The sequence below is a fragment of the Nicotiana tabacum genome, chromosome 7 (genome assembly GCF_000715075.1).
Source record: "Nicotiana tabacum cultivar K326 chromosome 7, ASM71507v2, whole genome shotgun sequence".
In the NCBI taxonomy this organism is placed as follows: Eukaryota; Viridiplantae; Streptophyta; class Magnoliopsida; order Solanales; family Solanaceae; genus Nicotiana; species Nicotiana tabacum.
In genome coordinates, this window is record NC_134086.1 from 112675187 (window position 1) to 112692882 (window position 17696).

Consider the following 17696-nt stretch of genomic DNA (forward strand, 5'->3'; position numbering starts at 1 on the left):
TCTCTCTTCGGAGCACGACACTCCTAGATTTGTGCCCAGCTTTCCCATAGTTGTAGCATTTTTTGTTGAACCGCTTCTTGCTTGGGTTGCTTTTTGGTCTAGAAGCATGCTTCCTCTTTCTCTTATTTTGATAAGTATCCTCAATAATGTTTGTTCTCATTATTGTTGAGTTTTCATGTCCTCTCTTTTCAGCAGCTTTATTGTCTTCTTCGATTCTCAATCGAATAATGAGATCTTCAAGGTACATCTCCTTGCATTTGTGTTCAAGTAGTTTTTGATGTCCTTCCACAAAGGAGGAAACTTCTCAATCATCGCTGCTACTTGGAATATTTCATTGGTGATAAGACCTTCAATGAAAATTCTGTTAGTAAAAATACTAAGATTACTACTTTCAACATCAATATTAATTTGATTTATACCTTCAGCAAGGAGATCGTGGATAATCAATTGCAATTTCTGGACTTTATAACAGACTTGCTATCTACCATTTTGTAGTCCAAAAATATGGCGGCAATGAATTTCTTTAACCCGACATCTTCAATTTTGTATTTCTTTTCAAGCGTTGTCCACAATTCTTTTGACGTCTCCATGCCACTGTAGACATTATACAAATCATCCTCTAGTCCGCTAAGAACATAATTCTTGCACAGAAAATCAGAATGCTTCCACGCCTCAATCACGAGAAAGCGTTCATTCTCTGGAGTTTCATCGGGCAGAACAGGAACATCTTCCTTGATGAATTTCTGCAGACTTAAAGTAGTCAAGTAGAAGAATATCTTCTGCTGCCACCGCTTGAAATCTAACCCGGAAACCGGGTTTCTCCGCTGGTGCCAACGCTGGTGTTCGGCTTGTTGATACATTGGCAGTCACCATTGGAACAGCCTGGTTCTTGTTATCATTAGTCATTTCTATAAAAGAATGACACAAACAAATGTTAAAATCACGTAGATTTTAATCTCCAATGGAGTAGAAACCACAAAGGCTTTAAATCCAAAACAGTGAATAAATACAAATACAGAATACAAAAATTAAATTCTTTAATCTTGTTAGTAGACTATATTTGTAAAATAATTCTGGAGAATGTATAAACAGAAATAAAAAACAGAAACAGAATTTAATCCGAGCTCACTGAATTCACAATGTTTCCTTAAGGAATTTAATCTCCTCCTAGTACCCAAGGTAATGGATTATTTTCTCCCAAGATAGAACGAATTACACACTGGTGTAGTGGTTCTTCAAACTCCGGTGTTTCAGCAAATACAAAGTTCGTTAGCAAATGACACTTACTGTTGCTTTGTTTGAAGTTAAAACAATGCAGAAGGAGGAGAAACTCAGAAAATCGTATGAAAATTCTGAGCAGAATAGACTTGTATTTATAGCCAAAGTTGGGCTGAAATTTGAAGAGGTGCAACTCTTCAGAATGGTTGTTTATGTAAAACGGCCATAGCATAAATGTCATAACATAAATAGTTATTTACTCAACAATAAAGAGGGAAAATTGAAGAGGGAAAATAATTAATTTATTTAATATTAATATTCTGTTATTAAAACGAATATTTAATAACATTTCTGTTAATATTTTACTATTAACAAATAAATTTGGTCCAAAAAATTAATCAATTAATCGACCAAATCTGAGTCGAGCGACAACGACGACGATGACTGTGCGACGCTTACCTTCTTCTCAACTCTTTAAGAGTTAGAAAAGGAGCAATTGCCTATATACCCATAAAAAACTTCTTCCTCTTCCAATATGGGACAATGTCCCTTTGCCAAAGACAGGAAACTTAAATTTTCACTTAAAAATTTCATTTCTCTCCATTTTCCATTCACTCTATTTTAAGCCTCGTTATTCTTAAAATCCCCAACAAGACTTACTAGGGACTGCTTCGTTAAAATCAATGCCAGGCTATAATAACTCTCTTTAATTTCCTGCATAATAATAAAAATCTCGCCTTCAAGCAAAAAAAAAAAAAAAAAAAAAAAAAAAACGGCTTAGGCACATGTTTGAAGAGAAGAAATTAATAATACCAAGTCTAATTGAGAATAGAACCCGGAAAAAAAAATGGCGAAGTCTAATGAATGTATATATGTAAGAATTTAACGTAATAATGAATTCATTCAACGAATAAATATCCTTCTCTGTCCAGCAGAATTACATTACGTACATATATAGAGTATTCTGAAATCTAGAAAAAGAACACTCTATATGCAAATCTCTACTGAAAACAGAGGAGGATGTAGTGCATTACCTACGGATTCAACTGAACCCATAACTTTTTATGCGGAGTAAAAATTTGTTTGTAAAATTTTTTTAAAATTGTAAAAATAGTAGATATGAACCCGTAACTTTAAAAATATAATGGATAACATTAAAATTGAACACATAAAATTTAAATTCTGGATCCGCCTTCTGACTAAAAAGAAAGTTTCACCGAAGTCTTAACTAACTTAGCTATTTTGTACTACTGCAATATTTTTCCCCTTTGTTTTTTGCATGTGATTTCCATATACAGTGCCAAATATGTAACGTGTAAAAACCATAAAGGAGTCTTCTCCTTCTCTTCTTCTTCCTCCTCCTCCTAACTTCTTCTGTTTCTTCTCCCTCTCAGTTAAGTTGGCAGCACACGTGGCATGGCATAAGTTACTTTAGTTATATATATTGCATGTAATAATTATATTATTCAGCTGGTTATTAGTCGTTTTCTTGTTGATCGATCTTTCAATATCATCTCCCAACTAAAACATATTTATTTGTAGATGTAGATCGTTAAAGGCAGGGAAAGACTCGTAACCAAGTCGCTTATCCGTTCAATTAGTTGGTTAAACTTGTAAAACTCGTTGGAATTTGTAATGGCAGCTACAATTTAATTAGGTAACGTTAATTAATTAACAGTAAAAGGGTTGGGCGTCAATTATATCTTTATGAAAATTGTGATAAAATTGAAACAACAGATTGGAGCAAAATAAAGCGTGGTGGGGCTCTTTCCTATTAAATCTTATCTCGAAGGGGTTCCATGATCCACAAACCTTTGTTATATATATATATATATATATATATATATATATATATATATATATAGGTTTAAAACTAAATTAGTTTCATATAAAAAGATGTTTTTTTGAAAGGTTAATAAAAAAATATCACACAAATGAAACGGAGGGAGTAGCTAAATCAATGATCAACCTTCATATAAAGAAAGTAACTAGCATATCTCTTCATAAAATAGAAGATCCTTACTCTAGCTTGTTGTTTAATATTAGCTAGTTGGTCGCCCAATTTTTCACATATTCATCATAGATAGAACGGAAAAGGATCAAAACTATCCTCGGATTATTTGATTTGGTACAAATATGCCTCCGTTCACCTATTAAGTTAAAAATGCCCCTACCGTTATTTTCTTGGCTCACGTATGTCCCTACGACTAATGGTCAATGCTAAATAATAAAAATTTATTTAAATTACACGTGAAATTTTTTTATTAGTCCAATTAATTTAAACTATGACCCCGCTTAAATAAATTCACCATTAACCCTTTTTTTTACCAACCCCAAAATCCGACCCATCTAAACAAATGGCCAAACTTTTGATTGTTAAAAAAATTAACTTCTCCATTTTTTCAACTCTACCATCACCCTGTCACCACCCCCTTTCCTCCATTACAACCATATTGCCACCACAACCATGATTCTCATCTTTGCTCCATTCCTCCATTTTCGAACAATAATAGCGATAATATTATGCTAATCGAAAGGGTTCGATTAGACTATTCTGAAATTTAAAGCCCATGAATTCATAATGGGTTCTGTGATGAGCTTATGTGATGGGAAAGAAAAAATTTTACCATTGTAAGTGACATTTAAATGTGAAAATTAAGGTCTTTTGATGAACATTTTCGAAAAATTCAGCTCCAATGGTAAATGTAAAATGAAAAAAATGATAAAAATATAAAAAATGATCAAAACTGCCCCTAGACTAAAAATGTGGTGGCAGCGTGGTTGCTATAGAGGAAAGGGGATGGTGGCAGCTATGATGGTGGTAGAATTGTAAAAATGGAGAAGTTAATTTTTTTGACAATCAAGAGTTTGACCATTTTTTTAAGCTGGGTCGAAGTTTTGGGTTGGGTAATTTAAAAACTGGGTTAAGGGTAGGTTTATTTAATTGGGGTCATGGTTTAAAATTGGTGCAATAAAAAGTTTGGCACGTGTAATTTAAATAAAGCTTTTTTTTATATGGCATTGATCATTAGTTGTTGGGACATAAGTGAGCCAGAAAGATAACAGTGTAAGCATTTTTGGCTCAATAGATGGACGGATGGCACATTTGTACCAAGTCAAATAGTCAAAGGGAATTTTGGCCCTTTTTCGTGGATAGAATTAAGTTATATAAACTGACACTTTAAGAAGTTTTTACACAATCAAATATAATATAACTAAGCGAAATAGGTTATTATTTATTTTTAAGCTATCAAAATTTGCTACATTGTTGCACCTTGTACTTAACCTGGTGTGTTTAAAGTCATTGGAATTAGTTTGTAAGATGGAAGAGAGTCTAGAGACGATGGAATCGATATAATTGGAACAACAGATAGGAGCAAAACATAAATTGGTAAGGGGGTCTTTACTATAATCTTGTTTACGGGGCTGAGGTAGAGTATGAAATATGGGTTCGGATGAATCCAATAATTTTTGCAATTTTGTATTTATATTAAAATATTCATTAAAAATATATAAATATTTAATGGCAAACTTAGTGATTAAGACGAACTAAAAATTTGATGACAAATTTAGAACCTATAAAATTTTACGTCCACACTCCATCCCTTGAACGAAAGGGGTTCTACCTTGCATCCAAGACCTTTATATATACTATTCCTTCTCATAATAGATCCTTCATCATCTATAGAAATATAACAAACTACATCGATCTCTTCAACATCTCATAAAAATGGAAGATCTTTACCTCATTGTCCATTACTGGCTAGTTGGTCACCCAATTATCAGCCAATTTGAGTTTAAGCATGGCCAAACTTTTGGTGCCACATTGTTATTTCCCATAGTGTCAATGTTCATGTACTTGTCTTTCACTATATTATCTCTCCGTTTCCCAACACTCCTTCCCATGATTTCCGCCGCCAACCTCCGCCGTATCACCGCCACCCACAGCCTCATCCTATGTGTCCTCTCGCTTCTCATAGTCGTGGGCTGCAGCCTCTCCGTGGTCCACCAAGTGGCGGCCCACGATTGGACTTGGGTCATATGTTATAACAGATTAAATAATTACACAAATATCATTCCCCGAGGACCGATTTTCTTTTGGGCTTACGTATTCTACCTTTCCAAGATTCTTGAATTCATAGACACCCTTTCAATAATCCTAAGTAGCTCAAGATCTCGACGGCTCTCGTTCCTCCACGTGTACCACCATGCAATGGTGCCACTTTTGTGTTACATGACTTTAAAAAATAGCCAGTCTATGTTGCATACTGGGGTGATCACTAATGCTTCTGTTCACGTACTAATGTACGCTTATTATTTCCTATCTGCTGTAGGAAAAAGGCCATGGTGGAAAAAACTGGTCACTAACGTTCAAATTTTGCAGTTCATGTTTTGCTTTTTGTGTTTGGGTGCAGTGATTTACTATCACTTGACTAGTGAGTTTGGGTGCTCTGGGATTGGTGTCTGGTTCTTCACTATCAGTTTTAATGTTTCACTTTTAGCACTTTTTCTCAACTTTCATTTCAAGACGTATGCCAATAACGTCAAGAAAAACGGTGAGGATAAGCTGGTTAAACAAAAATAATACTTGTATTAATTGTTTTTACTTTGGAAGTACATGCACATGTATTGATAAATAAGAATCCTGATTGCTGGAGTGATATCGTGTGTTGCATGCATGTCTGTCCTATGTCGTGTTTGACAATATTTGATACTTATAAATGAAAATAGTTACAGCCTAGTTCATAGGCGAAGCCAGAATTTGAACCTTGTGGGTTCAGGATTCTAGTTCGTTTATGTTATTGAGTTCTAAATTAACAATTTATATATATATATTCAATAAAAATTTTAAGACAAATATAAGTTTTGAACCAAAGTTACTAAGTTCGGTGGAACCCGCAAAGTGCTATATATGCTCCGCCCCTGCAGCCTACATAATTTGAAAATAAAAGCTTGCAGTCATTTCCACTAACCTTCGGAAACATTCGTTTGCTTCGTTTTTATATTAAAGTGATATCTGTTAGAGTCGTGAAAATAGACGATGCAGCAACAAAAAAAGATATCATTTTCCAATTTAATTCAAATATTTCCCCGTACCCTTCTTTTATTTTTTTAATCATATTTTACCACCTTAACGAAACAAGAAATGGAAGCTTCCAATTCTAAAAGAAGTTATATATATATATATATATATATAATCGGCAACTGAATTATTCCTTTTAGTTGTCAATAATCATATATTATATTTTTGGGGGTTTGGATAAAATAAAGAAATTATCCTACCACCAAAATTTCATGGCTGGATCGAAACAAAAAAAAATGAAAAAGATAGAAAACTAATCAAGAATATCACCAGATTTTCAGAGGCAAATTTAAAATTTAAGTTATACGAGTTCAATCTTAAAAAATTTTAGCACTAAAGATTTGAAGTTAAGAGTTTATATGTATAATTTGTTGTAACTTGTAGATTTTTACACGTAAATTTATTAAAGTATTGAGTTTAGATGAACCCGGTGTTACCACCCTAAAAACCACCTCTGCCGATTCTAGCAGCAGGTGGCTGAAGTCATCCGAGAGATCTTCAAAATTGACCTATGATGTAAACACGCACACTAGTACAAAAATTTTCAGTCTGGAATATAATAGTAATTGGTGAGTATGTCATAAGGAACTATAGTTTCACAAGAGATGATAAGTAGAAAGGGGTTTTGAGGCATGGATATATGAAGTCATGTACGAGACTTACTTTTTCTGTCCAAATAATAAAGTTGTTAAGATGACCATTTTTGCATGTTTTCCTTTATAAACTTAGGATACTTCATGCACGTTTGCACACCTAAAACAATGAATAAAATAGATGATTTTTAGTAACTACTCCGTATATATATATTATGAAATAAAAGCAATTTAGTAAAACATGAATAAGAAATAAAAGCAATTTAGTAAAACATGAACAAAAATAAAGATTGAGAAAAGGAAGAGATTTTTTTCTTCAATTGTGTGTATTTTCCTATCTATTACAAGGACTTTATATAGGCATAAAAAGTGAAGAAAATATGTCATGGAATATGTCATTGAATATACAAAATATATCATTGAATATGTCATTAAGCATTTGAGATGAAAATCATGGAAGAAGAGTAGACATCCACCATAATGTGATATTTATCATAACACTCCCCCTTGGATGTCCATAGATAATGTGCCTCGTTAAAATCTTATTAAGCATGTAGGGAAAAAATCTTAGTGAAGGAAAAAGAGTACACATATCTGTAATACGTTTTATTTGTTGCCTCGTTAAAAACCTTACCAGTAAAACCCAGTGGGACAAAACCTAGACTAAGGGAAAAAGAGTACAGCGCGTATCTTACTCCCCCTCATGAAAACATCACTTTATTTCCCGAAGACGGCGCATTCCAATCTTCTGTCTCAACTTCTCAAATGTTGAGGTTGGTAATGCCTTAATGAACAGATCAACCAAATTTTCACATGAACGAATCTGTTGAACATTAATTTCACCATTTTGTTGAAGATCATGCGTAAAAAAGAACTTTGGTGAAATGTGCTTTGTTCTGTCTCCTTTGATGTATCCTCCTTTCAGTTGAGCAATGCATGCAGCATTGTCTTCATATAGTGTAGTTGGATTATCTATTTACATAAGAAAACCACACATTTCCTGAATATGTTGTGTCATTGATCTCAACCAAACACATTCCCGACTAGCCTCATGAATGGCTATTATCTCAGCATGATTTGAAGATGTGGCAACTATTGTTTGTTTCATTGAACGCCATGATATAGCAGTACCTCCATATGTAAACAAATAGCTTGTTTGAGATCGGGCTTTATGTGGATCAGACAAATAACCTGCATCGGCATAGCCAATCATTTCTGACTTGAATTCATTAGAATAAAACAATCTCATATCTATAATTCCCCGAAGATATCTAAATATATGGTTAACACCATTCCAATGTCTTTTTGTTGGAGAGGAGCTGAATCTTGCTAATAAGCTCACTGCAAAAGCAATATCTGGTCAAGTATTATTGGCAAAATACATTAGTGCCCCAATTGCACTAAGATATGGAGTTTTATCACCAACGAGCTCTTCATCATTATCTTGAGGCCGAAATGGATCTTTATTTATGTCAAGCGATCTCACAACCATTGCAGTACTCAATGGATGTGCATTATCCATATAAAATCACTTTAAAACCTTTTCAGTGTATGTTGATTGATGGACAAAAATTCCATTTGGTACATGCTCAATTTGGAGGCCAAGACAAAATTTTGTCTTACCAAGATCTTTCATTTCAAATTCTTTCTTCAAACACTCTACAGCCTTTGGAAGCTCTTTCGAAGTGCCAATAATATTCAAGTCATCAACATACACAACTATGATGACAAATTCAGATCCAGACCTCTTAATAAAGACACAAGGGCAAATAGGGTCATTTTTGTACCCTTCATTTAGCAAATACTCGCTAAGGCGATTATACCACATCCTCCCTGATTGTTTCAATACGTATAAGGATTTCTGAAGCTTTATTGAACAAGTTTCTCTTAAACTTTTATGTGCTTCAGGAACTTTAAATCCTTCAGGGATTTTCACAAAAATTTCATTGTCCAGTGAGCCATATAAGTAGGCTGTGACAACAGCCATCAACCACATATCAAGTTTTTCATGGACTGCCAGATTTATTAGATACCTGAAGGTAATTGCATCTACCACCAGAGAATATGTCTCCATATAATCAATGATAGGACTTTGTGAAAATCTTTGTGCCACAGGTCGTGCTTTATATCTTACGACTTCACCTTTCTCATTTCGTTTTCGCACAAAAACCCATTTGTAACCCACTGACTTGACACCTTCAGGCGTTCGGACTATTGGTCCAAAAACTTCATGTTTTTTGAGTGAAGCCAATTCCGTTTGAATTGCGTTTTTCCATTTTGGCCAATCATTTTTCTGTCTACATTCATCGATAGATTTTGGCTCAAGATCCTCATCTTGTTGCATTATTTCAACTGCAACATTATATGCAAAATTGTTGTTAACAATAACGTTATTTCGGTTCCACCTTTTTCCCGTAGAGACATAACTTATTGATATCTCTTCATTTTTATCATTTCCAGTTACTAGAACCTCCTGTGAGGTCTTATCAATTGCTATGTTATGATCAACTTGATCATTTGCTCCTTTCCTTTTTCGGGGATTCTTATCCTTGGAACCAATTGGTCTACCACGTTTAAGGCGTGGCCTAGACTCATTTGCATCATCATACTGTCCAGTTGGGACATCAACTCGAATTGGAGCATTTACAGCTGGAATATACGATTTAGTAACCTGTGGAATGTTAGTAAATGCATCTGGCAATTGATTTGCAATGTTTTGCATATAAATGATCTTTTGAACTTCTTATTCACATTGATTTGTGCGAGGATCTAAATGAGATAGAGATAATACGTTCCAATCTATCTCTTTTTCTAGCTGTTTATTTTCTCCCCCTAATGTTAGAAAAACTGATTCATCAAAATGACAATCAACAAATCTGGTTGTAAATAAATCTCATGTCATAGGCTCCAAATATTTAATAATAGAAGGAGATTCATAACCAACATATACTCCCAACCTTCTTTGGGGACCCATCTTTGTGCGTTTTAGTAGAGCAATTGAAACATATACTGCACATCCAAAAATTCTTAGATGGGAAATATTTGGCTCCTGACCAAAAGCCAATTGTAATGGGGAGACTTTATGATAACTGGTTGGCCTTATGCGCACAAGTGCTGATGCATGCAAAATAGCATGTCCCCATACTGAAAGGGGAAGTTTTGTCCTCATTAGCAATGGTCTAGCTATTAGTTGGAGGTGCTTAATCAATGATTCTGCTATACTATTTTGAGTATGAACATGAACAACCGGATGCTCAACTTTTATTCCAGTGGCCATACAATAGTCAATAAAGGCTTGAGATGTAAATTCACCAGCATTATCAAGACGAATTATCTTAATTGCATAATCTGGAAATTGTGCTCTTAACCTTATTATTTGGGCCAACAATCTCGCAAATGCCATATTACGAGTTGACAATAAGCACAAATGTGATCATCTTGTAGATGCGTCTATCAAGACCATAAAATACTTGAATGGTCCACATGGAGGGTGTATAGGCCCACATATATCACCGTGTATACGTTCCAGAAATGCAGGGGATTCAATCCCAACTTTAGCTGATGTTGGTTTAATAACCATTTTTTCTTGAGAACAAGCAGCACATGAGAATTCCTTAAATTGAAGAATCTTCTTGTTCTTCAATGTGTGCCCATTTGAATTCTCTATTATTCTGCGCATCATGTTAGAACCGGGATGGCCCAACCGGTCGTGCCAAATGATAAAATCATTAGAAGTAGTAAACCTTTTGTTTACTATGGCATGTGATTCAACCACACCAATGTTTGTGTGGTACAATCCAGAAGAAAATGCGGGCAATTTTTCGTGCATATATCGTTTACCCTCTTTTATTGTAGTAAAGGTATTCAACCTTTCCTTCGTTTGATGTCTCAACATGGTAGCCATTTTGGCGAATAGCTTTGAAACTCAACAAGTTTCTTTGAGACTTACTACAATACAATGTATTATCAATAGTTAATATCGTTCCTCCGGGTAATAATAAGGCCGCTCTTCTAGAGCCCTCAATCAACTTTGTACTACCGGATATTGTATTAACATAGGCCTTTTTCATAACCAAATAAGAAAAAAATTCTTTTCTCTTAATATTGTATGAGTTGTAGCACTATCCAAAAGACATAAATCTTCATTACTCATCTTGGATCCAATTGAAGACTGGGGAATTTTAATTTCTTCATAAAAAAATACATCATGAGAAATACAGAAACAACTAACATCACCAACGACAACATAAGACAACTTAAGTACTACTTTAAAATAAAAACAACTTCAGACGAGACAAAAACACCGAAAATAAAAATAACAACATAGTTGCATTCCCCAATAAAATGATCAAACATTAGTTTTTATCTCCAAAGAAGTCTTCAACTTCCAAATGAGTAATATCATCAAGGCCTTGAAAATCATCATCATTCAAAGCAAGATTTGTCTCGGCATTGTCATCATTTTTGTTTGAAGGCCCTACCTCAAAATCATTTTTAAAGGTCAAATGTGACTCTACTGGAGCATTAACAGAAGATGCTCCAATATTATTTGCCTTTCTTGTAAAGGAGTTTTGATAAAGCCTGACAAAATGCTCAGGTGCACGGCATTCAATTTTCCAATGACCTTTCATGCCACAGCGGTGGCAGTTACCGCTTTTGCCTCGTGAAGGATTGTTTTGAGAACTCATATTATTTTCTTGTTTGCCATGACCACCACGATGACGACTTTTATATCGTCTCTTACCATTGTCATGCCCACGTACGTTCATATGGCCATGAATATTATTCTGTCTTTTTCTAGACTTATCACGTCTAGCTGTCATATTCGCTTCAGGAAGCGGAGTTGACCCTGTAGGACGGGCTTCATGATTTTTCAGCAAAAGGGTATTATGTTGCTCAGCCACCAGAAGGCATGAGATCAATTCAGAATACTTTTTAAAACCCTTTTCACGGTATTGCTGCTGTAATACCATATTTGAGGCATGAAAAGTCGTAAGAGTCTTTTTCAGTAAATCCTCATCATTCATAACTTCCCCACATAATTTCAATTGGGAAGTAATTCGAAATACAGTATAGTTATACTCACTTACGGTCTTAAAATCTTGCAACCGTAAGTGCATCCACTTATATCGAGCCCTTGGCAATACTGTAGCCTTAAGGTGATCATACATTTCCTTCATGCCAGTCCACAATTCAAGTGGATCTTTCACTGTTAAATATTCAACCTTCAAACCTTCATCCAAATGATGACGAAGGAAAATCATGGCCTTCGCTTTGTCCTGGCTTGATGCCTCATTACCATGAGTAATGGTATTACCAAGACCTTTAGCAGCTAAGTGAATCTCAGCATCGAGAACCCATGATAGATAGTTCTTTCCAGAAATATCAAGAGCCACAAACTCAAGCTTTGACAAGTTTGACATAGTGAAGACTATCAAAGAAGATAAATAATTATAAATTATTAGGATAATAGCGTAAAGAAACGATTACACTAAACTCTTCTGATTCTGTATGATATTTAGGTGAAAAATACCAATCCAAAATGAATGATAATGGTATATTCGTCTATACGTCTATTGTTCCCAATGTACTGGATAATGAAATTTTATTAACTCCTCTTAGCTATGAGATTATTACTAGGAATATTTACTATAACGTCATGAGATTCATAATTATTTCTGTTTTCCATTGTGTTAGAAGGATTATTTCTATTTTTCAAAAGATTTACACTTCTGTTCATCGATCTTTGTCAGTATTATATTCATGAATAAAAAAATGATGTTCAACTTTATATTATGATGAAACATCACAAGAAAAAAAATAAAGGAACCAGTATTCATTTGGCGGAATATACTCATATGTATATCTGGAAAAAACAAACTAAAGAATTATTAGGCTTGATAATTTTGATAGTAAATCATAGAGATATACCTCGTAAGAAGTGGAGTTCAACCTTGAGGTTAGAGACTTCGTGCTGATAACGTGTTATAAAATAAAAGCAATTTAGTAAAACATGAACAAGAAATAAAAGCAATTTAGTAAAACATGAACAAAAATAAAGATAGAGAAAGGAAGAGATTTTCTTCTTCAGTTGTGTGTATTTTTTTATCTATTACAAGACCTTTATATAGGCATAAAAAGTGAAGAAAATATGTCATGGAATATGTCATTGAGTATACAAAATATGTCATTAAGCATTTGAGATGAAAATCATGGAAGAAGAGTAGACATCCACCATAATGTGATATTTATCATAACAATATGCTAAATTTAACCCATAAATGTGTAATTCAAATTGTTTGACCAAAAAGTGTTAAGCCTTTTTGTTAAACTAATTAAATAAGATGATAATGGGTAAATCCTAGTTAAACATAATAAATTCTAGATCTGAAACGTGTTCATACAAATAACGTGGGATTGTGTTGAAGCCTATTTAATGTGATGAATATTAAATGACACTGCTATGAATGAGATGGGAATAATTATAGGCAATAAATACATTAAATGGCACTAAATGTAAATAGGGAGAATGATTCACCCAAATATTGAATGAGGTGGATGATTATTCTCTTTGACAATGATGTAAGACAAATGAACGTGGGAATATAGAGAGCTTTCTCGGATATGATGCGAGAAAATATGGGATAAACAGCAAATCGAATCTTTATGGAAAGGCAATACTTGAGAGTCAACTTTTCATGAGAGTTCTTATCATATAGAATATTACATTCCCCTTTTCTTCTCTCTACCTTTCTACTTATATGGGATATATCCCTTACCTAACATAAAGTATAAGTGCAGAGAATATTCTCCTAAAATATGTTGCTACAAAACTAGCCGTTATGGCCGACCTGAGTATTCGACATCGGCCACAGTTACTCAGCTCGACAATAGGTTCCCTCCATCTCGAGTACGACCTCGGCCTAATCGTCTCTTAGTAATCTATCTTTGAGCAAGATTCCCTTGGTCAGATTTCGATCCATACAGTTAGTCCCTTCGCCTGCCGAGGTTGTTTTTTGGACGAGCTCAGTGGGAGGACTTCACCATTTGCAACTTGAGAAATCTAGGCATGGCGGTCGAGTGGCAACATTTTTATGATGGGGTGACGACGTGGTTCTTCAAGAGCCACATCTGACAGTTACATTAGTTTGAGACGACATCATTTCATCATGCGTCATTATGGCGCATGTTCCTGATTTGTTACGTCATCTCCCGCACCTCTTCCATTTTGAAATCAATGTAGTGGCGCTTGGTTTTCTTGATCAGGGTGCCAGTATTCTTATAAATAGGGATGGGAACCCCCATTTGATTTGTTGCACTTCTAAGTATCTAAATTTTCAAGCCTTCTCTTCTTCTCCTTAGAGTTCTTGCATCTTTATTTCTCTCCATTTTAGCGCTTTCTGCCATTGTCACCCCTTTCGTATCTGCAATATCTTCCCATTTTTTGCGACAAATATGGCTAGTGCATCTTCTAACTTTGAGGGAGCTTCTGATTCGTTTCCATTGACGATGGACACACCTTCTCACGATGAAGGAGAAGCCATGGTTGCGGAAGATAAGTGGTTCCCTACTGTGTATGAGATAATTCCACGCTCAGAAAGGGCCAGGTTAGACTTCTCAAAGTGGCCTGAAGATGATCCTGAGCTTGTTACCTCTGAGATGGATACGGCGGCCCTTGTTGAATTTAGGGCTGAATGGCGAATCCCAGACCATATCGACCTCATCCCGTCTAGTAACGATGTGGTACAAATTCATCACCCTGGATACTGCGCGTTCTACGCGTATCCATTCATCATCAGCTATACTCTCCTTCTTCCTTCCTTGGTGGAGGACTTCTGTCTCAATTATGGCATTTGTCCGGCCTAGCTATCCCCGTACATCTATAAGCTTTTCCTTATGCTTATAAAGTATGCGGATCTAGCCAACCGTGGTATCTCTCTCCATCATCTGCTTCATCTCTTCGCCCCAAGTTTTCACAGGGGTATGATGATATACCTCTGCTATCGAGGGACCAAGGGACTGGTGGTGAAGATGTACGATAAAATAAATCGTCATTTTTAGGTTAACTTCTTTTACGTCAAGACAGAGCATGTGGTGTCGAACCCTAACGGATTTCCTGAGAAGTAGAACTTTGCTCGTAAGTGTTTTTGCGAACCGGCTATTTGTTGTTTCTCTTTGGTGATTTAATCGATCTTCCCCTTTTCTTTTTCTTTATATGCAGCCGAGAAATCTCCTCCTTCGTTGGTCGCCGATATTCGCGACTGGGTGAGCCAAATTTTACCCCACACGGTGGGGATCCATGAGTGACCGCAATTCAATAAGAAGCTTGGACGCAAGTCTTCTTCGACCGGTGAGTCATCTCATTTTGATCTTAGTTTCTTCAACCATCATACCGTCTTCTCTTCTTTTTTACTTGTCTTTCTTTATTGATAGGTCGGAGGGCTCCGAGGAGGGTGAGGGCTCCTACTCCTGCTTTTCGTCAGTTAGGTGCCTCGACTGGGCCTCTACTTGTTGCGACTGAAGGTGAGTCTATTCAGATTGTTTTTCCTTCTCGGACCCCAGCCTCGTGTAGATCTACCCGTCAAGTTGCTACCCCACCAGCGGAGACTCTGGCTTCTTCTTCAGTATTGCATTTAGTGGATGAGTTAGGGGTGTTCAAAACTGAATCGAAACTGAAACTTAATGGCTTATTAGTATCGGGTTAACGATTTAATGGACGGGGAACAGATTGAATTTTTTTTATTAATGGTTTATCGCTTTGGGGCGGATTATTCAATTTTCTTAACGGATAATCCGTTAACTCGTTAAGAATATAAAATTTATTTTTATCGATATTGTAGAGCCATTCAATTTCCTTCTTCTGAATGATATCATGTTTTATCTTTTTAGTTTGAGTGGGACACCTAGCTTTCCCTTTAACTTTATTATTATCTTTTTAGTTTGAGTGGGACACCTAGCTGCTGCTTTATTTATTCTTGGATGTTGTTTCTTCTAAGTAGTGGGTTAGTTAGTTATCTGGGCAGAGGTGTGTCCAAACATGTTTTTAATTATTACTCCCAACTTGTATATATGGCACTTTTAACTTTTATCCAACAAGCTTGTTCACTGGAACGAGTTTCATATATTGAAGAAAGGTGTCTCAAATATGTTGTTGTTGGAACTCGTGCAGATATGAAATGTTATCTTTCTGTGTCTTATATTTTTACTTCGATTTATTATAAGATTTACTAATTAAAAAGGCACAATCTAAACTGATCACCGTCCGATAATAGCTAAACCGATACCAATCCGCCCGATATCTTGTTGGGTGGCTAGCGGATTAATACATTTAAAAGCTAAAAACCGATAAGTTGAACCGTTAAGAGTAAATAATCGCCTAATCTGCCTGATAAGCAGCCCTAGGATGAGTCATCGCAGGGAGGGGAGGAAGAGGCTCCGCTAAAAAGGCGGAGAATAGAGGTTGGCGGCAAAGACACAGAGAACGAAGGACCAACAGAGGGTGATCGCGAGCTGACCACGGCCGAACCAGAGGGTGGCATGGCTTTGGACGCAGAAACTGCGCCTCCTTCAAATGTGGAGATTGCTTCTTTTCTAGGGGTCGTCGTGGAGAGAATGAGGCAATCAGGGGCAGCTGAAGTCATTCCGATGAGTGATCCACCGACATTGGAGCGGACCGGTGTACCTTTATCTACCAAAGAGAGGGGGAAAAATATGGTCGTGTATGGTGACGAGTTCGGTTCCGACATCAACCACGAAGAGATACGGATGTTTGATGAGGGGTTGACTCGGGTAGAGGTGAGAACGGAGGGATCTGCTCGTGCTATCGTCATTCCTTTGGATTGCAACCTGTTGATGAACACGGAAAGTGTAGTTCCTTTTTTGCTCCCCCTTTGAACCGGCGAGAACAGGAACTTAGAGATATTCAAGGATGTTGACCTATTATAAGGCATATCTGGAATGGCCTGAGGGTAGGTTTCTTACCTTTCGAGTTTTTGTACCTTTTTCTCCTTTCTTTCTCATCGTTTGTTTCTGTTGACTACTTTTTGCTCTCTCTTTTCTTTGTTCATCAGACCCTCATTTTGGAAATTGAATCCGCCCGCTGAGAAGAGAAGAAGAGGGCTTTGTTCAATAGGATGGAATCCAGGTACAAAGAGTATCGTGCCAAGCACCATGAGTTATGTCGCCGATTCGGCACGGAAGGTAATTTCCAATCTCTTAGGGACGAGCTGAAAGAGAAGGATGATGAGCTCATGAGAGTCATCGGTAGATGTAGCGATCTTGAGGGAGCGCTCAGGGCTAAGGATATGAGCTCGAGGTGAGCAAAGGGGTTGCGGCTGAGTGCATTGATCTCCAATCTTATGTAGCATCCTTACGGGCTGAGCTCAAGCAGAGTCCGATTAGAGCCAATGACCTGAGTGGAAAGTTGACTGGGAAAATGGTGGAGCTGGAGAGTACCGAGGAGGCCAGGACGATGGCTTTGGCAAGGGTGGCGGCATTGGAGGAGATTATCCGCGTCTTTAGGTCTGAACGGATGAGTGAAGCGGAAATGGCCGTGTTCAGGGAGGCACAGCTCGATGAGTGAATTGGTAAGCTAGAGAGGGAGGTTTCAAGCCTTAGCAAACAAGTTGATGCTCTCGAGGCGGAGAAGGCGTAGCTACTGGCTCGATCATCCTCCTCTCATACTTCTTCTTTCCCTGACATTCAGCGGCACCTGTACGATATGTGGATCCACGTCGAGGCTCAACTGGACATCCTCAGGAATTTGATGATAGTGGGGAAGGGTCCCGAGGCCAATTTTGAAG

General features: G+C 36.5%; 2 protein-coding genes across 2 annotated transcripts; one reads left to right on the forward strand and one right to left on the reverse strand.

Moving 5' to 3' along the window:
* The first annotated feature begins 4874 nt into the window (after positions 1 to 4874).
* On the forward strand, positions 4875 to 5985 carry LOC107822233 (uncharacterized). The gene has a single exon (XM_016648755.2). The coding sequence runs from the start codon at positions 4949 to 4951 to the stop codon at positions 5801 to 5803; it is 855 nt and encodes a 284-aa protein (XP_016504241.1). The 5' UTR covers positions 4875 to 4948; the 3' UTR covers positions 5804 to 5985.
* A 5264-nt stretch (positions 5986 to 11249) lies between these two features.
* On the reverse strand, positions 11250 to 12317 carry LOC107822232 (uncharacterized). The gene is made up of 2 exons (XM_016648754.1): positions 12194 to 12317; positions 11250 to 12103 (listed from the first exon to the last, which is right to left on the reverse strand). Exons 1-2 carry the CDS (start codon positions 12315 to 12317, stop codon positions 11250 to 11252), a joined length of 978 nt encoding a protein of 325 aa, XP_016504240.1.
* Between the last annotated feature and the right edge of the window lie 5379 nt (positions 12318 to 17696).